The sequence below is a fragment of the Orbicella faveolata genome, unplaced genomic scaffold (assembly GCF_042242905.1).
Source record: "Orbicella faveolata isolate gen_17 unplaced genomic scaffold, um_ofav_v1 contig_46, whole genome shotgun sequence".
NCBI lineage: Eukaryota > Metazoa > Cnidaria > Anthozoa > Scleractinia > Merulinidae > Orbicella > Orbicella faveolata.
In genome coordinates, this window is record NW_028301576.1 from 34,145,405 (window position 1) to 34,169,394 (window position 23,990).

The following is a 23,990-nucleotide window of genomic DNA, read 5'->3' on the forward strand; positions in this document are numbered from 1 at the left end:
ATGTCAGACAACGCTAAGCGAAAGATGACCAAAACCCCTGCCGAACATCCGAAATACGAAGAGATGATTAAGACTGCTATTCTCACGTTGAAAGATCGCAACGGTTCTTCACGCCAAGCGATCGAGAAGTACGTTAAGGCCAACTACAAGGTGGGAGATACAGCATCTCATCACGTCAAGACAGCTCTGAAGAAGGGTACAGCCAATGGAACCTTCATCCACACCAAGGGAGTGGGAGCTTCAGGATCATTTAAGCTACCAAAAGAGCAGAAAAAGCCGACCAGAAAGTCTGCTGCGCCGAGTAAAAAGCCGCTGGCTAAGCCAAAGAAACCCGCTGCTACAACGAAAGCTTCCACAAAGAAACCTGCGGCCAAGAAAGAGACTTCTTCTACGAAAAACTCTTCTACAAAAAGTCCGTCATCCAAGAAAGATACGTCCAAGAAGCCTGCAGTCAAGAAGCCATCAGGCACAAAGTCACCAACAAAGCCGAAGGTAGCTGCGAAGAAACCTAGCACAAAGAAAGAAGTTAAAAAGCCGGCCGCAGTCAAGAAAGCTAAGGTGACCAAGAAGAAGTAAACGAAGAGATATCTTCGCCCGGCGTCCAGTAAACCAAACGGCTCTTTTAGGAGCCACCAAATAAACAAAAGCAATGACCAACTTGAAAAAAAAAAACAAAACATATATTTCCCTCCATATATTTGACGGAATAACAAAGTAAAACTAGGTGCAACACACACACTCGCACTCACACAGGATAAAAAAAAAAAAAAAACAGGCAATCGAAGATCAACGCCCGAAAGCTACAAAGAAAATGCTCTTGTCAATAAGACGTAAGATAGATCTCGCAAAAAAAAAAAAACCAAACAAAAGAGATCTTGAGCGTTGTTTAATAAGTTTCTCTGATGCTTGACCAGAGATGGAGTGAAACACTCGAGCGCGTGCGGAGAACGTGAACTTAGCCGTGAACTTCGGTCTAAAAAATCAAAAGAAAATAAAAACTGAAAACCGATAAGGTTGAAAAATGTCAAAGGTTCAGCATCTTGTGAAAAGTTACAAACTCTTCGGGCATAGGCTTTCTTCAGTGTGAAAACCATTACATGATACTTCGTGCGAGTGTTCATTGCAACGTAACAAACGGAAGCTAAGCGCGCGGAAACTGCCTGTTAAATTATGCGCGCGCGGAGAACATGACATTAGGTGCCACTGGCTTGTTGATTTTCGCGGGGAGTCTTATAATAGTCCACGATAAACGTTGACGGCACACGGAAAGTTTGCGTGAAAAACTGACAGGCAGCGTTCCGAGCTATCCTTTATAAAGAAAAGCATAAAGAACTTGAACTGGGCCATTCATTGCTGTAAACAGTTTTATTTTGCAAAAAAAAAAAAACACACACACACAAAAACTCTATGTATATATTTCTCTTAAATCTAATAGTTATCTCAAATCTGAAAGCTTAAAAGAAAGCCTTGTGTAGTGTGGCGATTAAAGGAGCAGAAGGGATTAATAACTAAAGAACTGACACGTTGGACATTGCTTTTTATGACATGTGGTGGCTCCTAAAGGAGCCGTTTTTGTTGTGAATCAACGCTGGAGTCGATGTTTACTTGCTGCTGGTATACTTGGTGACAGCCTTAGTGCCTTCGCTGACAGCATGCTTTGCAAGTTCTCCGGGCAGAAGCAACCTGATGGCGGTCTGGATCTCGCGGGAGCTGATGGTCGACTTCTTGTTGTAGTGCGCCAGGCGGGAAGACTCATTGGCGATACGCTCGAAGATATCATTCACAAACGAATTCATGATACCCATGGCCTTGCTAGAAATACCCGTATCGGGATGAACTTGCTTAAGGACCTTGTAGATGTAGATCGCATAGCTCTCCTTTCTCTTTCCCTTCCTCTTTTTCTTGGCCGAACCATCAACTGCCGCCGACTTAGTTTTTCCCGCTCGCTTCTCGCCTTTCTTTGCTGCTGGAACTTTCGGTGCCATGTTTATCTGGCTTCTCTGAAAAATTGTTTGGAATTCTAGATGATCCGATGAGATCAGCTTTGAACATGCCACGGTAACTTAACTGCTATTTATTACAAATTATCCAGGAGGATTAATTAGTATGCGGATCGAAATTGCCTTTCGCCGATTGGTTATTTCATTAACTGACAACTACCCATAGGCCGACGCTACCGACAGCGCATTTTGCCTGCTAATTATCTTTTGTTCGGAGTACGGCGCGGTTTTGATTGGTGCGCTTTGATCCTCTGATTTGAAGAAAAATCAAATAAAAATCCGGGTCATAGTTTCGGGCTGACTAGACTAGAACAAAATCGTTCAACTCAACTTTGCCAGAGATAACAAGCAAAGAGAACATTCAGAAAGTGAAAATGACAGGTCGAGGAAAAGGCAAAGCTCCGGGCACCAAGTCTAAGAGCCGTTCATCCCGGGCAGGACTTCAGTTTCCTGTTGGTCGTATCCATCGTCTCCTTCGCAAAGGCAACTACGGCGAGCGTGTCGGCGCAGGTGCTCCAGTCTACTTGGCTGCCGTACTGGAGTATCTGAGTGCTGAGATTCTCGAGTTAGCTGGAAATGCTGCTCGGGACAACAAGAAAACCAGGATCATCCCTCGTCACCTGCAGTTAGCCGTTCGAAACGATGAAGAGTTAAACAAACTTCTTGCTGGTGTGACTATCGCTCAGGGTGGAGTTCTTCCCAACATACAAGCAGTGCTTCTACCCAAGAAGGCGGAGAAGAAACAACATTAAGCTCCCAGCTTAATAACAAACTCAAAACGGCTCTTTTAGGAGCCACCAAATGTTGATAACAGTCATGTTCCAATACAAAGATAAGCGGCCTTATAGCAATACATCAAAGTTACCAAAAACTACCTCCTGTTAGGCATTCGCTTCAACTACAAAACAAAACTAATGAAATCAATGTAAAGTTGCCTGCAGTACACACATAGAGAAAAACACAAGGCGTACAATAATTAGGCATGCGCGCGTTGGTTTTAAACCGAAAGTCCAGTGTATTATATTTATCAGCTGGAAGTCGATAAAAGTGACTTAAAACAGTCTTAGCGAGTTAATCTCTTGTGTGACTTTCATATATATTCTCTACGGCTTTTATTACAAGATCTAATAAGTACCTACGAGTGTTCGAGACGTTGTCTAGTGGTCCTGCTCGGTTCGGCCAGGAAGGCGGCAAAAGCGAAAGAGCAATCCAAATGTCCGGCAGTAAACTTATTTACTATGTGGGTGTATTCATCATGCAGTTTGCAAATCTAGATATTCGCTGGCGCGTGCTACAGAAAGAATGCAACAGTTATGAATAAGAACTACTGCTGATTACTACAAGCCGAGATGTGTGTCATGCAATAGGAAAACCATTGTTAATGTTATACAAAGCGTGCCCGTAAGTAGTTGGGTTAGTTTACATTTTTTTGTCACCCTTATTTTATGCTTGTCATCTAATCGACAGAGTAGCGGAATAAAAACGTTCTTAACCGACTCTCAACCCGAGGAATGTTCTGGGAGAATGTTCTTAAAATCTTGGTTAATCTCAGCCTTAACGTTCTTATAAAAAAAAAAGTTATAGTTGTCTCAGTCATCTCATTTGCCTACTGAAAGACTATTCCAACTTAAAATTGTTAACAGATTGGTCTTGAAAACACACACCATAATTTAACTCTTATCTCGACGGCCTTGTTTGCAAGCGCTTAATTTGATCAACGCTCGACACCTAAAACCCAACACTTTACATACACAGAACTTTGATCAAAAAAAATGTCAGCTGTTATTGCAACTCTTAACTTCTGTTTTACATCACTAAGGTAACGCAAATTAAAGTTCAACATAGAACTGTTTGTTGCTGTTGTTAAAAATGAATCGCATTTATTGCTGGTCGGGACTTTCGTTAGACTTGTTGGCTCCTAAAGGAGCCGTTTTTTTAAGGGGGAGCTTGTAGTCAGGCACTTCCCTAACCACCAAATCCGTAGAGAGTACGTCCTTGGCGTTTGAGAGCGTAGACCACGTCCATGGCTGTCACTGTCTTTCGTTTGGCGTGCTCGGTGTAGGTCACAGCATCACGTATGACGTTCTCAAGGAAGACTTTCAGGACTCCGCGAGTCTCTTCGTAGATCAGACCAGAGATACGCTTCACACCACCGCGGCGAGCTAGACGACGGATAGCAGGCTTGGTTATGCCCTGGATGTTGTCTCTTAAAATTTTACGATGACGCTTAGCGCCGCCCTTTCCTAGACCTTTGCCTCCTTTACCGCGTCCAGACATGACTTGTTTTAGATAATCCAGTAGCGAAACTGCGAGTTAACGAACCCTGCCGACTTTGCTGGCGCTTTAGTTTGTCCAGTTGTACCTCTCGGGAAACGTAACTTTCAAAACAAAGCAAAGGCGAACGCTTTGCCGACAGTCTCATGAATATTTATACTCGGCATGCCTTACTTTGGATAACTTACTTGCCCGTTAAGGAAAACTGTTACGAGAAATTCTCATTTCTTGTTAACAAAGTCAGACTTAAACTAAACAGGAAATATATATATATCTATATCACAGTGCCCACAATTCCGTAATATTCCGCATGCTTTCGAGTCATTTTCAAATTTCTAGCAACAAGCTGCCTAAGATCGAAAGTTCAGCCGCATCTTCTTCACAACAGAAAAGCAAATTTCTCACAGCCAATCACATGCGTCATTAATCAGCCAATCGGATCACGGGCTTTCTGTTATAAATCGATTTTACTCAATGGTGGTGAAACAAATCAAAACTTTTTGATCGCTTTCAAAACGTCAAATCTCTACTTTCAGTCATGGCTCGTACCAAGCAAACGGCTCGAAAATCGACTGGTGGAAAAGCTCCTCGTAAGCAGCTAGCTACAAAAGCAGCCCGGAAGAGCGCTCCTGCTACTGGTGGTGTCAAGAAACCTCATCGTTACAGACCCGGAACAGTTGCTCTCCGAGAAATTCGCCGTTATCAGAAATCTACAGAACTACTCATCCGCAAGCTGCCTTTTCAGCGTCTTGTGCGAGAGATTGCGCAGGATTTCAAAACGGACCTGCGCTTTCAAAGCTCTGCCGTCCTAGCTCTCCAAGAGGCCAGTGAAGCCTATCTAGTGGGCTTGTTTGAGGATACCAACCTGTGCGCTATCCACGCCAAACGTGTCACCATTATGCCAAAGGATATCCAGTTGGCCAGACGAATCAGAGGCGAGCGTGCTTAAGTGAGCTTACGCTTCACATACTTAAAACTAAAACGGCTCCTTTAGGAGCCACCACTTGAAGATAAAGTCAATGACCAATAAATTGTACCCTTAACTTTTAGCAAGGTTCTGTCTTAACACGTTCCACATTTCTTTTTCTGACGTCAAAGCTGTGTTGAAAACGAACAAACAAATGAACGAAAAATCCAACAAACGAAGGATAGAACTAACGAATACGCGAACCAGTCAACAAACAGACGATGGAAAGAACTAACAAATAAACGAACCAACAAACGAAGGAAAGAACGAACAATGAGCGAAGGAACGAACGAACAAACAAACCAACGAACAAACGAAGGATAGAACTAACAAATCAACGAATAAACCAATGAAACTAACCAACCAACAAACTGACCAAACGTCAACAAAACATCAGTCCAATATCATTCTTTCTAGCGTTTCTTCGCATTAGACAGCGTTTGCCTTTACATGTCGGTCGATTCACTTCGAGTTTTATCGTGTTGTTGGAAAAAAGACTGTACCTCGGTCTCTTTAAAAAGGTTTTAATAAAGTATTTCAATGAAAAACTCAAATAAAACTGTGTACCAAGCAATTTATTCCCAAGTATTTGCATGAAAGAAACACAGAATAACAACGTCCGTTACTAACTTTGCCGGGCTTGTTCTCTCTGCGGTCCGCATTTACAAGTAAAAACTTACAATGCTAACAACGTGCCTCGAATTTCTCGAAAGAGTCACACAATTCACAGTTCAGTAGACCGACAGAAACTAGCAGAATGTCAGACAACGCTAAGCGAAAGATGACCAAAACCCCTGCCGAACATCCGAAATACGAAGAGATGATTAAGACTGCTATTCTCACGTTGAAAGATCGCAACGGTTCTTCACGCCAAGCGATCGAGAAGTACGTTAAGGCCAACTACAAGGTGGGAGATACAGCATCTCATCACGTCAAGACAGCTCTGAAGAAGGGTACAGCCAATGGAACCTTCATCCACACCAAGGGAGTGGGAGCTTCAGGATCATTTAAGCTACCAAAAGAGCAGAAAAAGCCGACCAGAAAGTCTGCTGCGCCGAGTAAAAAGCCGCTGGCTAAGCCAAAGAAACCCGCTGCTACAACGAAAGCTTCCACAAAGAAACCTGCGGCCAAGAAAGAGACTTCTTCTACGAAAAACTCTTCTACAAAAAGTCCGTCATCCAAGAAAGATACGTCCAAGAAGCCTGCAGTCAAGAAGCCATCAGGCACAAAGTCACCAACAAAGCCGAAGGTAGCTGCGAAGAAACCTAGCACAAAGAAAGAAGTTAAAAAGCCGGCCGCAGTCAAGAAAGCTAAGGTGACCAAGAAGAAGTAAACGAAGAGATATCTTCGCCCGGCGTCCAGTAAACCAAACGGCTCTTTTAGGAGCCACCAAATAAACAAAAGCAATGACCAACTTGAAAAAAAAAAACAAAACATATATTTCCCTCCATATATTTGACGGAATAACAAAGTAAAACTAGGTGCAACACACACACTCGCACTCACACAGGATAAAAAAAAAAAAAAAACAGGCAATCGAAGATCAACGCCCGAAAGCTACAAAGAAAATGCTCTTGTCAATAAGACGTAAGATAGATCTCGCAAAAAAAAAAAAACCAAACAAAAGAGATCTTGAGCGTTGTTTAATAAGTTTCTCTGATGCTTGACCAGAGATGGAGTGAAACACTCGAGCGCGTGCGGAGAACGTGAACTTAGCCGTGAACTTCGGTCTAAAAAATCAAAAGAAAATAAAAACTGAAAACCGATAAGGTTGAAAAATGTCAAAGGTTCAGCATCTTGTGAAAAGTTACAAACTCTTCGGGCATAGGCTTTCTTCAGTGTGAAAACCATTACATGATACTTCGTGCGAGTGTTCATTGCAACGTAACAAACGGAAGCTAAGCGCGCGGAAACTGCCTGTTAAATTATGCGCGCGCGGAGAACATGACATTAGGTGCCACTGGCTTGTTGATTTTCGCGGGGAGTCTTATAATAGTCCACGATAAACGTTGACGGCACACGGAAAGTTTGCGTGAAAAACTGACAGGCAGCGTTCCGAGCTATCCTTTATAAAGAAAAGCATAAAGAACTTGAACTGGGCCATTCATTGCTGTAAACAGTTTTATTTTGCAAAAAAAAAAAAACACACACACACAAAAACTCTATGTATATATTTCTCTTAAATCTAATAGTTATCTCAAATCTGAAAGCTTAAAAGAAAGCCTTGTGTAGTGTGGCGATTAAAGGAGCAGAAGGGATTAATAACTAAAGAACTGACACGTTGGACATTGCTTTTTATGACATGTGGTGGCTCCTAAAGGAGCCGTTTTTGTTGTGAATCAACGCTGGAGTCGATGTTTACTTGCTGCTGGTATACTTGGTGACAGCCTTAGTGCCTTCGCTGACAGCATGCTTTGCAAGTTCTCCGGGCAGAAGCAACCTGATGGCGGTCTGGATCTCGCGGGAGCTGATGGTCGACTTCTTGTTGTAGTGCGCCAGGCGGGAAGACTCATTGGCGATACGCTCGAAGATATCATTCACAAACGAATTCATGATACCCATGGCCTTGCTAGAAATACCCGTATCGGGATGAACTTGCTTAAGGACCTTGTAGATGTAGATCGCATAGCTCTCCTTTCTCTTTCCCTTCCTCTTTTTCTTGGCCGAACCATCAACTGCCGCCGACTTAGTTTTTCCCGCTCGCTTCTCGCCTTTCTTTGCTGCTGGAACTTTCGGTGCCATGTTTATCTGGCTTCTCTGAAAAATTGTTTGGAATTCTAGATGATCCGATGAGATCAGCTTTGAACATGCCACGGTAACTTAACTGCTATTTATTACAAATTATCCAGGAGGATTAATTAGTATGCGGATCGAAATTGCCTTTCGCCGATTGGTTATTTCATTAACTGACAACTACCCATAGGCCGACGCTACCGACAGCGCATTTTGCCTGCTAATTATCTTTTGTTCGGAGTACGGCGCGGTTTTGATTGGTGCGCTTTGATCCTCTGATTTGAAGAAAAATCAAATAAAAATCCGGGTCATAGTTTCGGGCTGACTAGACTAGAACAAAATCGTTCAACTCAACTTTGCCAGAGATAACAAGCAAAGAGAACATTCAGAAAGTGAAAATGACAGGTCGAGGAAAAGGCAAAGCTCCGGGCACCAAGTCTAAGAGCCGTTCATCCCGGGCAGGACTTCAGTTTCCTGTTGGTCGTATCCATCGTCTCCTTCGCAAAGGCAACTACGGCGAGCGTGTCGGCGCAGGTGCTCCAGTCTACTTGGCTGCCGTACTGGAGTATCTGAGTGCTGAGATTCTCGAGTTAGCTGGAAATGCTGCTCGGGACAACAAGAAAACCAGGATCATCCCTCGTCACCTGCAGTTAGCCGTTCGAAACGATGAAGAGTTAAACAAACTTCTTGCTGGTGTGACTATCGCTCAGGGTGGAGTTCTTCCCAACATACAAGCAGTGCTTCTACCCAAGAAGGCGGAGAAGAAACAACATTAAGCTCCCAGCTTAATAACAAACTCAAAACGGCTCTTTTAGGAGCCACCAAATGTTGATAACAGTCATGTTCCAATACAAAGATAAGCGGCCTTATAGCAATACATCAAAGTTACCAAAAACTACCTCCTGTTAGGCATTCGCTTCAACTACAAAACAAAACTAATGAAATCAATGTAAAGTTGCCTGCAGTACACACATAGAGAAAAACACAAGGCGTACAATAATTAGGCATGCGCGCGTTGGTTTTAAACCGAAAGTCCAGTGTATTATATTTATCAGCTGGAAGTCGATAAAAGTGACTTAAAACAGTCTTAGCGAGTTAATCTCTTGTGTGACTTTCATATATATTCTCTACGGCTTTTATTACAAGATCTAATAAGTACCTACGAGTGTTCGAGACGTTGTCTAGTGGTCCTGCTCGGTTCGGCCAGGAAGGCGGCAAAAGCGAAAGAGCAATCCAAATGTCCGGCAGTAAACTTATTTACTATGTGGGTGTATTCATCATGCAGTTTGCAAATCTAGATATTCGCTGGCGCGTGCTACAGAAAGAATGCAACAGTTATGAATAAGAACTACTGCTGATTACTACAAGCCGAGATGTGTGTCATGCAATAGGAAAACCATTGTTAATGTTATACAAAGCGTGCCCGTAAGTAGTTGGGTTAGTTTACATTTTTTTGTCACCCTTATTTTATGCTTGTCATCTAATCGACAGAGTAGCGGAATAAAAACGTTCTTAACCGACTCTCAACCCGAGGAATGTTCTGGGAGAATGTTCTTAAAATCTTGGTTAATCTCAGCCTTAACGTTCTTATAAAAAAAAAAGTTATAGTTGTCTCAGTCATCTCATTTGCCTACTGAAAGACTATTCCAACTTAAAATTGTTAACAGATTGGTCTTGAAAACACACACCATAATTTAACTCTTATCTCGACGGCCTTGTTTGCAAGCGCTTAATTTGATCAACGCTCGACACCTAAAACCCAACACTTTACATACACAGAACTTTGATCAAAAAAAATGTCAGCTGTTATTGCAACTCTTAACTTCTGTTTTACATCACTAAGGTAACGCAAATTAAAGTTCAACATAGAACTGTTTGTTGCTGTTGTTAAAAATGAATCGCATTTATTGCTGGTCGGGACTTTCGTTAGACTTGTTGGCTCCTAAAGGAGCCGTTTTTTTAAGGGGGAGCTTGTAGTCAGGCACTTCCCTAACCACCAAATCCGTAGAGAGTACGTCCTTGGCGTTTGAGAGCGTAGACCACGTCCATGGCTGTCACTGTCTTTCGTTTGGCGTGCTCGGTGTAGGTCACAGCATCACGTATGACGTTCTCAAGGAAGACTTTCAGGACTCCGCGAGTCTCTTCGTAGATCAGACCAGAGATACGCTTCACACCACCGCGGCGAGCTAGACGACGGATAGCAGGCTTGGTTATGCCCTGGATGTTGTCTCTTAAAATTTTACGATGACGCTTAGCGCCGCCCTTTCCTAGACCTTTGCCTCCTTTACCGCGTCCAGACATGACTTGTTTTAGATAATCCAGTAGCGAAACTGCGAGTTAACGAACCCTGCCGACTTTGCTGGCGCTTTAGTTTGTCCAGTTGTACCTCTCGGGAAACGTAACTTTCAAAACAAAGCAAAGGCGAACGCTTTGCCGACAGTCTCATGAATATTTATACTCGGCATGCCTTACTTTGGATAACTTACTTGCCCGTTAAGGAAAACTGTTACGAGAAATTCTCATTTCTTGTTAACAAAGTCAGACTTAAACTAAACAGGAAATATATATATATCTATATCACAGTGCCCACAATTCCGTAATATTCCGCATGCTTTCGAGTCATTTTCAAATTTCTAGCAACAAGCTGCCTAAGATCGAAAGTTCAGCCGCATCTTCTTCACAACAGAAAAGCAAATTTCTCACAGCCAATCACATGCGTCATTAATCAGCCAATCGGATCACGGGCTTTCTGTTATAAATCGATTTTACTCAATGGTGGTGAAACAAATCAAAACTTTTTGATCGCTTTCAAAACGTCAAATCTCTACTTTCAGTCATGGCTCGTACCAAGCAAACGGCTCGAAAATCGACTGGTGGAAAAGCTCCTCGTAAGCAGCTAGCTACAAAAGCAGCCCGGAAGAGCGCTCCTGCTACTGGTGGTGTCAAGAAACCTCATCGTTACAGACCCGGAACAGTTGCTCTCCGAGAAATTCGCCGTTATCAGAAATCTACAGAACTACTCATCCGCAAGCTGCCTTTTCAGCGTCTTGTGCGAGAGATTGCGCAGGATTTCAAAACGGACCTGCGCTTTCAAAGCTCTGCCGTCCTAGCTCTCCAAGAGGCCAGTGAAGCCTATCTAGTGGGCTTGTTTGAGGATACCAACCTGTGCGCTATCCACGCCAAACGTGTCACCATTATGCCAAAGGATATCCAGTTGGCCAGACGAATCAGAGGCGAGCGTGCTTAAGTGAGCTTACGCTTCACATACTTAAAACTAAAACGGCTCCTTTAGGAGCCACCACTTGAAGATAAAGTCAATGACCAATAAATTGTACCCTTAACTTTTAGCAAGGTTCTGTCTTAACACGTTCCACATTTCTTTTTCTGACGTCAAAGCTGTGTTGAAAACGAACAAACAAATGAACGAAAAATCCAACAAACGAAGGATAGAACTAACGAATACGCGAACCAGTCAACAAACAGACGATGGAAAGAACTAACAAATAAACGAACCAACAAACGAAGGAAAGAACGAACAATGAGCGAAGGAACGAACGAACAAACAAACCAACGAACAAACGAAGGATAGAACTAACAAATCAACGAATAAACCAATGAAACTAACCAACCAACAAACTGACCAAACGTCAACAAAACATCAGTCCAATATCATTCTTTCTAGCGTTTCTTCGCATTAGACAGCGTTTGCCTTTACATGTCGGTCGATTCACTTCGAGTTTTATCGTGTTGTTGGAAAAAAGACTGTACCTCGGTCTCTTTAAAAAGGTTTTAATAAAGTATTTCAATGAAAAACTCAAATAAAACTGTGTACCAAGCAATTTATTCCCAAGTATTTGCATGAAAGAAACACAGAATAACAACGTCCGTTACTAACTTTGCCGGGCTTGTTCTCTCTGCGGTCCGCATTTACAAGTAAAAACTTACAATGCTAACAACGTGCCTCGAATTTCTCGAAAGAGTCACACAATTCACAGTTCAGTAGACCGACAGAAACTAGCAGAATGTCAGACAACGCTAAGCGAAAGATGACCAAAACCCCTGCCGAACATCCGAAATACGAAGAGATGATTAAGACTGCTATTCTCACGTTGAAAGATCGCAACGGTTCTTAACGCCAAGCGATCGAGAAGTACGTTAAGGCCAACTACAAGGTGGGAGATACAGCATCTCATCACGTCAAGACAGCTCTGAAGAAGGGTACAGCCAATGGAACCTTCATCCACACCAAGGGAGTGGGAGCTTCAGGATCATTTAAGCTACCAAAAGAGCAGAAAAAGCCGACCAGAAAGTCTGCTGCGCCGAGTAAAAAGCCGCTGGCTAAGCCAAAGAAACCCGCTGCTACAACGAAAGCTTCCACAAAGAAACCTGCGGCCAAGAAAGAGACTTCTTCTACGAAAAACTCTTCTACAAAAAGTCCGTCATCCAAGAAAGATACGTCCAAGAAGCCTGCAGTCAAGAAGCCATCAGGCACAAAGTCACCAACAAAGCCGAAGGTAGCTGCGAAGAAACCTAGCACAAAGAAAGAAGTTAAAAAGCCGGCCGCAGTCAAGAAAGCTAAGGTGACCAAGAAGAAGTAAACGAAGAGATATCTTCGCCCGGCGTCCAGTAAACCAAACGGCTCTTTTAGGAGCCACCAAATAAACAAAAGCAATGACCAACTTGAAAAAAAAAAACAAAACATATATTTCCCTCCATATATTTGACGGAATAACAAAGTAAAACTAGGTGCAACACACACACTCGCACTCACACAGGATAAAAAAAAAAAAAAAACAGGCAATCGAAGATCAACGCCCGAAAGCTACAAAGAAAATGCTCTTGTCAATAAGACGTAAGATAGATCTCGCAAAAAAAAAAAAACCAAACAAAAGAGATCTTGAGCGTTGTTTAATAAGTTTCTCTGATGCTTGACCAGAGATGGAGTGAAACACTCGAGCGCGTGCGGAGAACGTGAACTTAGCCGTGAACTTCGGTCTAAAAAATCAAAAGAAAATAAAAACTGAAAACCGATAAGGTTGAAAAATGTCAAAGGTTCAGCATCTTGTGAAAAGTTACAAACTCTTCGGGCATAGGCTTTCTTCAGTGTGAAAACCATTACATGATACTTCGTGCGAGTGTTCATTGCAACGTAACAAACGGAAGCTAAGCGCGCGGAAACTGCCTGTTAAATTATGCGCGCGCGGAGAACATGACATTAGGTGCCACTGGCTTGTTGATTTTCGCGGGGAGTCTTATAATAGTCCACGATAAACGTTGACGGCACACGGAAAGTTTGCGTGAAAAACTGACAGGCAGCGTTCCGAGCTATCCTTTATAAAGAAAAGCATAAAGAACTTGAACTGGGCCATTCATTGCTGTAAACAGTTTTATTTTGCAAAAAAAAAAAAACACACACACACAAAAACTCTATGTATATATTTCTCTTAAATCTAATAGTTATCTCAAATCTGAAAGCTTAAAAGAAAGCCTTGTGTAGTGTGGCGATTAAAGGAGCAGAAGGGATTAATAACTAAAGAACTGACACGTTGGACATTGCTTTTTATGACATGTGGTGGCTCCTAAAGGAGCCGTTTTTGTTGTGAATCAACGCTGGAGTCGATGTTTACTTGCTGCTGGTATACTTGGTGACAGCCTTAGTGCCTTCGCTGACAGCATGCTTTGCAAGTTCTCCGGGCAGAAGCAACCTGATGGCGGTCTGGATCTCGCGGGAGCTGATGGTCGACTTCTTGTTGTAGTGCGCCAGGCGGGAAGACTCATTGGCGATACGCTCGAAGATATCATTCACAAACGAATTCATGATACCCATGGCCTTGCTAGAAATACCCGTATCGGGATGAACTTGCTTAAGGACCTTGTAGATGTAGATCGCATAGCTCTCCTTTCTCTTTCCCTTCCTCTTTTTCTTGGCCGAACCATCAACTGCCGCCGACTTAGTTTTTCCCGCTCGCTTCTCGCCTTTCTTTGCTGCTGGAACTTTCGGTGCCATGTTTATCTGGCTTCTCTGAAAAATTGTTTGGAATTCTAGATGATCCGATGAGATCAGCTTTGAACATGCCACGGTAACTTAACTGCTATTTATTACAAATTATCCAGGAGGATTAATTAGTATGCGGATCGAAATTGCCTTTCGCCGATTGGTTATTTCATTAACTGACAACTACCCATAGGCCGACGCTACCGACAGCGCATTTTGCCTGCTAATTATCTTTTGTTCGGAGTACGGCGCGGTTTTGATTGGTGCGCTTTGATCCTCTGATTTGAAGAAAAATCAAATAAAAATCCGGGTCATAGTTTCGGGCTGACTAGACTAGAACAAAATCGTTCAACTCAACTTTGCCAGAGATAACAAGCAAAGAGAACATTCAGAAAGTGAAAATGACAGGTCGAGGAAAAGGCAAAGCTCCGGGCACCAAGTCTAAGAGCCGTTCATCCCGGGCAGGACTTCAGTTTCCTGTTGGTCGTATCCATCGTCTCCTTCGCAAAGGCAACTACGGCGAGCGTGTCGGCGCAGGTGCTCCAGTCTACTTGGCTGCCGTACTGGAGTATCTGAGTGCTGAGATTCTCGAGTTAGCTGGAAATGCTGCTCGGGACAACAAGAAAACCAGGATCATCCCTCGTCACCTGCAGTTAGCCGTTCGAAACGATGAAGAGTTAAACAAACTTCTTGCTGGTGTGACTATCGCTCAGGGTGGAGTTCTTCCCAACATACAAGCAGTGCTTCTACCCAAGAAGGCGGAGAAGAAACAACATTAAGCTCCCAGCTTAATAACAAACTCAAAACGGCTCTTTTAGGAGCCACCAAATGTTGATAACAGTCATGTTCCAATACAAAGATAAGCGGCCTTATAGCAATACATCAAAGTTACCAAAAACTACCTCCTGTTAGGCATTCGCTTCAACTACAAAACAAAACTAATGAAATCAATGTAAAGTTGCCTGCAGTACACACATAGAGAAAAACACAAGGCGTACAATAATTAGGCATGCGCGCGTTGGTTTTAAACCGAAAGTCCAGTGTATTATATTTATCAGCTGGAAGTCGATAAAAGTGACTTAAAACAGTCTTAGCGAGTTAATCTCTTGTGTGACTTTCATATATATTCTCTACGGCTTTTATTACAAGATCTAATAAGTACCTACGAGTGTTCGAGACGTTGTCTAGTGGTCCTGCTCGGTTCGGCCAGGAAGGCGGCAAAAGCGAAAGAGCAATCCAAATGTCCGGCAGTAAACTTATTTACTATGTGGGTGTATTCATCATGCAGTTTGCAAATCTAGATATTCGCTGGCGCGTGCTACAGAAAGAATGCAACAGTTATGAATAAGAACTACTGCTGATTACTACAAGCCGAGATGTGTGTCATGCAATAGGAAAACCATTGTTAATGTTATACAAAGCGTGCCCGTAAGTAGTTGGGTTAGTTTACATTTTTTTGTCACCCTTATTTTATGCTTGTCATCTAATCGACAGAGTAGCGGAATAAAAACGTTCTTAACCGACTCTCAACCCGAGGAATGTTCTGGGAGAATGTTCTTAAAATCTTGGTTAATCTCAGCCTTAACGTTCTTATAAAAAAAAAAGTTATAGTTGTCTCAGTCATCTCATTTGCCTACTGAAAGACTATTCCAACTTAAAATTGTTAACAGATTGGTCTTGAAAACACACACCATAATTTAACTCTTATCTCGACGGCCTTGTTTGCAAGCGCTTAATTTGATCAACGCTCGACACCTAAAACCCAACACTTTACATACACAGAACTTTGATCAAAAAAAATGTCAGCTGTTATTGCAACTCTTAACTTCTGTTTTACATCACTAAGGTAACGCAAATTAAAGTTCAACATAGAACTGTTTGTTGCTGTTGTTAAAAATGAATCGCATTTATTGCTGGTCGGGACTTTCGTTAGACTTGTTGGCTCCTAAAGGAGCCGTTTTTTTAAGGGGGAGCTTGTAGTCAGGCACTTCCCTAACCACCAAATCCGTAGAGAGTACGTCCTTGGCGTTTGAGAGCGTAGACCACGTCCATGGCTGTCACTGTCTTTCGTTTGGCGTGCTCGGTGTAGGTCACAGCATCACGTATGACGTTCTCAAGGAAGACTTTCAGGACTCCGCGAGTCTCTTCGTAGATCAGACCAGAGATACGCTTCACACCACCGCGGCGAGCTAGACGACGGATAGCAGGCTTGGTTATGCCCTGGATGTTGTCTCTTAAAATTTTACGATGACGCTTAGCGCCGCCCTTTCCTAGACCTTTGCCTCCTTTACCGCGTCCAGACATGACTTGTTTTAGATAATCCAGTAGCGAAACTGCGAGTTAACGAACCCTGCCGACTTTGCTGGCGCTTTAGTTTGTCCAGTTGTACCTCTCGGGAAACGTAACTTTCAAAACAAAGCAAAGGCGAACGCTTTGCCGACAGTCTCATGAATATTTATACTCGGCATGCCTTACTTTGGATAACTTACTTGCCCGTTAAGGAAAACTGTTACGAGAAATTCTCATTTCTTGTTAACAAAGTCAGACTTAAACTAAACAGGAAATATATATATATCTATATCACAGTGCCCACAATTCCGTAATATTCCGCATGCTTTCGAGTCATTTTCAAATTTCTAGCAACAAGCTGCCTAAGATCGAAAGTTCAGCCGCATCTTCTTCACAACAGAAAAGCAAATTTCTCACAGCCAATCACATGCGTCATTAATCAGCCAATCGGATCACGGGCTTTCTGTTATAAATCGATTTTACTCAATGGTGGTGAAACAAATCAAAACTTTTTGATCGCTTTCAAAACGTCAAATCTCTACTTTCAGTCATGGCTCGTACCAAGCAAACGGCTCGAAAATCGACTGGTGGAAAAGCTCCTCGTAAGCAGCTAGCTACAAAAGCAGCCCGGAAGAGCGCTCCTGCTACTGGTGGTGTCAAGAAACCTCATCGTTACAGACCCGGAACAGTTGCTCTCCGAGAAATTCGCCGTTATCAGAAATCTACAGAACTACTCATCCGCAAGCTGCCTTTTCAGCGTCTTGTGCGAGAGATTGCGCAGGATTTCAAAACGGACCTGCGCTTTCAAAGCTCTGCCGTCCTAGCTCTCCAAGAGGCCAGTGAAGCCTATCTAGTGGGCTTGTTTGAGGATACCAACCTGTGCGCTATCCACGCCAAACGTGTCACCATTATGCCAAAGGATATCCAGTTGGCCAGACGAATCAGAGGCGAGCGTGCTTAAGTGAGCTTACGCTTCACATACTTAAAACTAAAACGGCTCCTTTAGGAGCCACCACTTGAAGATAAAGTCAATGACCAATAAATTGTACCCTTAACTTTTAGCAAGGTTCTGTCTTAACACGTTCCACATTTCTTTTTCTGACGTCAAAGCTGTGTTGAAAACGAACAAACAAATGAACGAAAAATCCAACAAACGAAGGATAGAACTAACGAATACGCGAACCAGTCAACAAACAGACGATGGAAAGAACTAACAAATAAACGAACCAACAAACGAAGGAAAGAACGAACAATGAGCGAAGGAACGAACGAACAAACAAACCAACGAACAAACGAAGGATAGAACTAACAAATCAACGAATAAACCAATGAAACTAACCAACCAACAAACTGACCAAACGTCAACAAAACATCAGTCCAATATCATTCTTTCTAGCGTTTCTTCGCATTAGACAGCGTTTGCCTTTACATGTCGGTCGATTCACTTCGAGTTTTATCGTGTTGTTGGAAAAAAGACTGTACCTCGGTCTCTTTAAAAAGGTTTTAATAAAGTATTTCAATGAAAAACTCAAATAAAACTGTGTACCAAGCAATTTATTCCCAAGTATTTGCATGAAAGAAACACAGAATAACAACGTCCGTTACTAACTTTGCCGGGCTTGTTCTCTCTGCGGTCCGCATTTACAAGTAAAAACTTACAATGCTAACAACGTGCCTCGAATTTCTCGAAAGAGTCACACAATTCACAGTTCAGTAGACCGACAGAAACTAGCAGAATGTCAGACAACGCTAAGCGAAAGATGACCAAAACCCCTGCCGAACATCCGAAATACGAAGAGATGATTAAGACTGCTATTCTCACGTTGAAAGATCGCAACGGTTCTTCACGCCAAGCGATCGAGAAGTACGTTAAGGCCAACTACAAGGTGGGAGATACAGCATCTCATCACGTCAAGACAGCTCTGAAGAAGGGTACAGCCAATGGAACCTTCATCCACACCAAGGGAGTGGGAGCTTCAGGATCATTTAAGCTACCAAAAGAGCAGAAAAAGCCGACCAGAAAGTCTGCTGCGCCGAGTAAAAAGCCGCTGGCTAAGCCAAAGAAACCCGCTGCTACAACGAAAGCTTCCACAAAGAAACCTGCGGCCAAGAAAGAGACTTCTTCTACGAAAAACTCTTCTACAAAAAGTCCGTCATCCAAGAAAGATACGTCCAAGAAGCCTGCAGTCAAGAAGCCATCAGGCACAAAGTCACCAACAAAGCCGAAGGTAGCTGCGAAGAAACCTAGCACAAAGAAAGAAGTTAAAAAGCCGGCCGCAGTCAAGAAAGCTAAGGTGACCAAGAAGAAGTAAACGAAGAGATATCTTCGCCCGGCGTCCAGTAAACCAAACGGCTCTTTTAGGAGCCACCAAATAAACAAAAGCAATGACCAACTTGAAAAAAAAAAACAAAACATATATTTCCCTCCATATATTTGACGGAATAACAAAGTAAAACTAGGTGCAACACACACACTCGCACTCACACAGGATAAAAAAAAAAAAAAAACAGGCAATCGAAGATCAACGCCCGAAAGCTACAAAGAAAATGCTCTTGTCAATAAGACGTAAGATAGATCTCGCAAAAAAAAAAAAACCAAACAAAAGAGATCTTGAGCGTTGTTTAATAAGTTTCTCTGATGCTTGACCAGAGATGGAGTGAAACACTCGAGCGCGTGCGGAGAACGTGAACTTAGCCGTGAACTTCGGTCTAAAAAATCAAAAGAAAATAAAAACTGAAAACCGATAAGGTTGAAAAATGTCAAAGGTTCAGCATCTTGTGAAAAGTTACAAACTCTTCGGGCATAGGCTTTCTTCAGTGTGAAAACCATTACATGATACTTCGTGCGAGTGTTCATTGCAACGTAACAAACGGAAGCTAAGCGCGCGGAAACTGCCTGTTAAATTATGCGCGCGCGGAGAACATGACATTAGGTGCCACTGGCTTGTTGATTTTCGCGGGGAGTCTTATAATAGTCCACGATAAACGTTGACGGCACACGGAAAGTTTGCGTGAAAAACTGACAGGCAGCGTTCCGAGCTATCCTTTATAAAGAAAAGCATAAAGAACTTGAACTGGGCCATTCATTGCTGTAAACAGTTTTATTTTGCAAAAAAAAAAAAACACACACACACAAAAACTCTATGTATATATTTCTCTTAAATCTAATAGTTATCTCAAATCTGAAAGCTTAAAAGAAAGCCTTGTGTAGTGTGGCGATTAAAGGAGCAGAAGGGATTAATAACTAAAGAACTGACACGTTGGACATTGCTTTTTATGACATGTGGTGGCTCCTAAAGGAGCCGTTTTTGTTGTGAATCAACGCTGGAGTCGATGTTTACTTGCTGCTGGTATACTTGGTGACAGCCTTAGTGCCTTCGCTGACAGCATGCTTTGCAAGTTCTCCGGGCAGAAGCAACCTGATGGCGGTCTGGATCTCGCGGGAGCTGATGGTCGACTTCTTGTTGTAGTGCGCCAGGCGGGAAGACTCATTGGCGATACGCTCGAAGATATCATTCACAAACGAATTCATGATACCCATGGCCTTGCTAGAAATACCCGTATCGGGATGAACTTGCTTAAGGACCTTGTAGATGTAGATCGCATAGCTCTCCTTTCTCTTTCCCTTCCTCTTTTTCTTGGCCGAACCATCAACTGCCGCCGACTTAGTTTTTCCCGCTCGCTTCTCGCCTTTCTTTGCTGCTGGAACTTTCGGTGCCATGTTTATCTGGCTTCTCTGAAAAATTGTTTGGAATTCTAGATGATCCGATGAGATCAGCTTTGAACATGCCACGGTAACTTAACTGCTATTTATTACAAATTATCCAGGAGGATTAATTAGTATGCGGATCGAAATTGCCTTTCGCCGATTGGTTATTTCATTAACTGACAACTACCCATAGGCCGACGCTACCGACAGCGCATTTTGCCTGCTAATTATCTTTTGTTCGGAGTACGGCGCGGTTTTGATTGGTGCGCTTTGATCCTCTGATTTGAAGAAAAATCAAATAAAAATCCGGGTCATAGTTTCGGGCTGACTAGACTAGAACAAAATCGTTCAACTCAACTTTGCCAGAGATAACAAGCAAAGAGAACATTCAGAAAGTGAAAATGACAGGTCGAGGAAAAGGCAAAGCTCCGGGCACCAAGTCTAAGAGCCGTTCATCCCGGGCAGGACTTCAGTTTCCTGTTGGTCGTATCCATCGTCTCCTTCGCAAAGGCAACTACGGCGAGCGTGTCGGCGCAGGTGCTCCAGTCTACTTGGCTGCCGTACTGGAGTATCTGAGTGCTGAGATTCTCGAGTTAGCTGGAAATGCTGCTCGGGACAACAAGAAAACCAGGATCATCCCTCGTCACCTGCAGTTAGCCGTTCGAAACGATGAAGAGTTAAACAAACTTCTTGCTGGTGTGACTATCGCTCAGGGTGGAGTTCTTCCCAACATACAAGCAGTGCTTCTACCCAAGAAGGCGGAGAAGAAACAACATTAAGCTCCCAGCTTAATAACAAACTCAAAACGGCTCTTTTAGGAGCCACCAAATGTTGATAACAGTCATGTTCCAATACAAAGATAAGCGGCCTTATAGCAATACATCAAAGTTACCAAAAACTACCTCCTGTTAGGCATTCGCTTCAACTACAAAACAAAACTAATGAAATCAATGTAAAGTTGCCTGCAGTACACACATAGAGAAAAACACAAGGCGTACAATAATTAGGCATGCGCGCGTTGGTTTTAAACCGAAAGTCCAGTGTATTATATTTATCAGCTGGAAGTCGATAAAAGTGACTTAAAACAGTCTTAGCGAGTTAATCTCTTGTGTGACTTTCATATATATTCTCTACGGCTTTTATTACAAGATCTAATAAGTACCTACGAGTGTTCGAGACGTTGTCTAGTGGTCCTGCTCGGTTCGGCCAGGAAGGCGGCAAAAGCGAAAGAGCAATCCAAATGTCCGGCAGTAAACTTATTTACTATGTGGGTGTATTCATCATGCAGTTTGCAAATCTAGATATTCGCTGGCGCGTGCTACAGAAAGAATGCAACAGTTATGAATAAGAACTACTGCTGATTACTACAAGCCGAGATGTGTGTCATGCAATAGGAAAACCATTGTTAATGTTATACAAAGCGTGCCCGTAAGTAGTTGGGTTAGTTTACATTTTTTTGTCACCCTTATTTTATGCTTGTCATCTAATCGACAGAGTAGCGGAATAAAAACGTTCTTAACCGACTCTCAACCCGAGGAATGTTCTGGGAGAATGTTCTTAAAATCTTGGTTAATCTCAGCCTTAACGTTCTTATAAAAAAAAAAGTTATAGTTGTCTCAGTCATCTCATTTGCCTACTGAAAGACTATTCCAACTTAAAATTGTTAACAGATTGGTCTTGAAAACACACACCATAATTTAACTCTTATCTCGACGGCCTTGTTTGCAAGCGCTTAATTTGATCAACGCTCGACACCTAAAACCCAACACTTTACATACACAGAACTTTGATCAAAAAAAATGTCAGCTGTTATTGCAACTCTTAACTTCTGTTTTACATCACTAAGGTAACGCAAATTAAAGTTCAACATAGAACTGTTTGTTGCTGTTGTTAAAAATGAATCGCATTTATTGCTGGTCGGGACTTTCGTTAGACTTGTTGGCTCCTAAAGGAGCCGTTTTTTTAAGGGGGAGCTTGTAGTCAGGCACTTCCCTAACCACCAAATCCGTAGAGAGTACGTCCTTGGCGTTTGAGAGCGTAGACCACGTCCATGGCTGTCACTGTCTTTCGTTTGGCGTGCTCGGTGTAGGTCACAGCATCACGTATGACGTTCTCAAGGAAGACTTTCAGGACTCCGCGAGTCTCTTCGTAGATCAGACCAGAGATACGCTTCACACCACCGCGGCGAGCTAGACGACGGATAGCAGGCTTGGTTATGCCCTGGATGTTGTCTCTTAAAATTTTACGATGACGCTTAGCGCCGCCCTTTCCTAGACCTTTGCCTCCTTTACCGCGTCCAGACATGACTTGTTTTAGATAATCCAGTAGCGAAACTGCGAGTTAACGAACCCTGCCGACTTTGCTGGCGCTTTAGTTTGTCCAGTTGTACCTCTCGGGAAACGTAACTTTCAAAACAAAGCAAAGGCGAACGCTTTGCCGACAGTCTCATGAATATTTATACTCGGCATGCCTTACTTTGGATAACTTACTTGCCCGTTAAGGAAAACTGTTACGAGAAATTCTCATTTCTTGTTAACAAAGTCAGACTTAAACTAAACAGGAAATATATATATATCTATATCACAGTGCCCACAATTCCGTAATATTCCGCATGCTTTCGAGTCATTTTCAAATTTCTAGCAACAAGCTGCCTAAGATCGAAAGTTCAGCCGCATCTTCTTCACAACAGAAAAGCAAATTTCTCACAGCCAATCACATGCGTCATTAATCAGCCAATCGGATCACGGGCTTTCTGTTATAAATCGATTTTACTCAATGGTGGTGAAACAAATCAAAACTTTTTGATCGCTTTCAAAACGTCAAATCTCTACTTTCAGTCATGGCTCGTACCAAGCAAACGGCTCGAAAATCGACTGGTGGAAAAGCTCCTCGTAAGCAGCTAGCTACAAAAGCAGCCCGGAAGAGCGCTCCTGCTACTGGTGGTGTCAAGAAACCTCATCGTTACAGACCCGGAACAGTTGCTCTCCGAGAAATTCGCCGTTATCAGAAATCTACAGAACTACTCATCCGCAAGCTGCCTTTTCAGCGTCTTGTGCGAGAGATTGCGCAGGATTTCAAAACGGACCTGCGCTTTCAAAGCTCTGCCGTCCTAGCTCTCCAAGAGGCCAGTGAAGCCTATCTAGTGGGCTTGTTTGAGGATACCAACCTGTGCGCTATCCACGCCAAACGTGTCACCATTATGCCAAAGGATATCCAGTTGGCCAGACGAATCAGAGGCGAGCGTGCTTAAGTGAGCTTACGCTTCACATACTTAAAACTAAAACGGCTCCTTTAGGAGCCACCACTTGAAGATAAAGTCAATGACCAATAAATTGTACCCTTAACTTTTAGCAAGGTTCTGTCTTAACACGTTCCACATTTCTTTTTCTGACGTCAAAGCTGTGTTGAAAACGAACAAACAAATGAACGAAAAATCCAACAAACGAAGGATAGAACTAACGAATACGCGAACCAGTCAACAAACAGACGATGGAAAGAACTAACAAATAAACGAACCAACAAACGAAGGAAAGAACGAACAATGAGCGAAGGAACGAACGAACAAACAAACCAACGAACAAACGAAGGATAGAACTAACAAATCAACGAATAAACCAATGAAACTAACCAACCAACAAACTGACCAAACGTCAACAAAACATCAGTCCAATATCATTCTTTCTAGCGTTTCTTCGCATTAGACAGCGTTTGCCTTTACATGTCGGTCGATTCACTTCGAGTTTTATCGTGTTGTTGGAAAAAAGACTGTACCTCGGTCTCTTTAAAAAGGTTTTAATAAAGTATTTCAATGAAAAACTCAAATAAAACTGTGTACCAAGCAATTTATTCCCAAGTATTTGCATGAAAGAAACACAGAATAACAACGTCCGTTACTAACTTTGCCGGGCTTGTTCTCTCTGCGGTCCGCATTTACAAGTAAAAACTTACAATGCTAACAACGTGCCTCGAATTTCTCGAAAGAGTCACACAATTCACAGTTCAGTAGACCGACAGAAACTAGCA

The 23,990-nt window shown here is 42.7% G+C and overlaps 3 protein-coding genes across 3 annotated transcripts; all 3 read left to right on the plus strand.

The window, feature by feature from the left end:
* LOC149099953 (uncharacterized) lies at positions 1–779 on the plus strand. Its single transcript, XM_089276950.1, has one exon. It carries the CDS (start codon positions 1–3, stop codon positions 574–576), a length of 576 nt encoding a protein of 191 aa, XP_089133076.1. The 3' UTR covers positions 577–779.
* A 5,219-nt stretch (positions 780–5,998) lies between these two features.
* LOC149099954 (uncharacterized) lies at positions 5,999–6,867 on the plus strand. The gene has a single exon (XM_089276951.1). The coding sequence runs from the start codon at positions 5,999–6,001 to the stop codon at positions 6,572–6,574; it is 576 nt and encodes a 191-aa protein (XP_089133077.1). The 3' UTR covers positions 6,575–6,867.
* Positions 6,868–17,994: 11,127 nt separating this feature from the next.
* On the plus strand, positions 17,995–18,773 carry LOC149099955 (uncharacterized). Its single transcript, XM_089276952.1, has one exon. The coding sequence runs from the start codon at positions 17,995–17,997 to the stop codon at positions 18,568–18,570; it is 576 nt and encodes a 191-aa protein (XP_089133078.1). The 3' UTR covers positions 18,571–18,773.
* Positions 18,774–23,990: the final 5,217 nt, after the last annotated feature.

Excerpts from the sequence above, each read along its gene's own strand:
- LOC149099953 (XM_089276950.1), top strand. The coding sequence starts at position 1 with ATGTCAGACAACGCTAAGCGAAAGATGACCAAAACCCCTGCCGAACAT.
- LOC149099954 (XM_089276951.1), top strand. The coding sequence starts at position 5,999 with ATGTCAGACAACGCTAAGCGAAAGATGACCAAAACCCCTGCCGAACAT.
- LOC149099955 (XM_089276952.1), top strand. The coding sequence starts at position 17,995 with ATGTCAGACAACGCTAAGCGAAAGATGACCAAAACCCCTGCCGAACAT.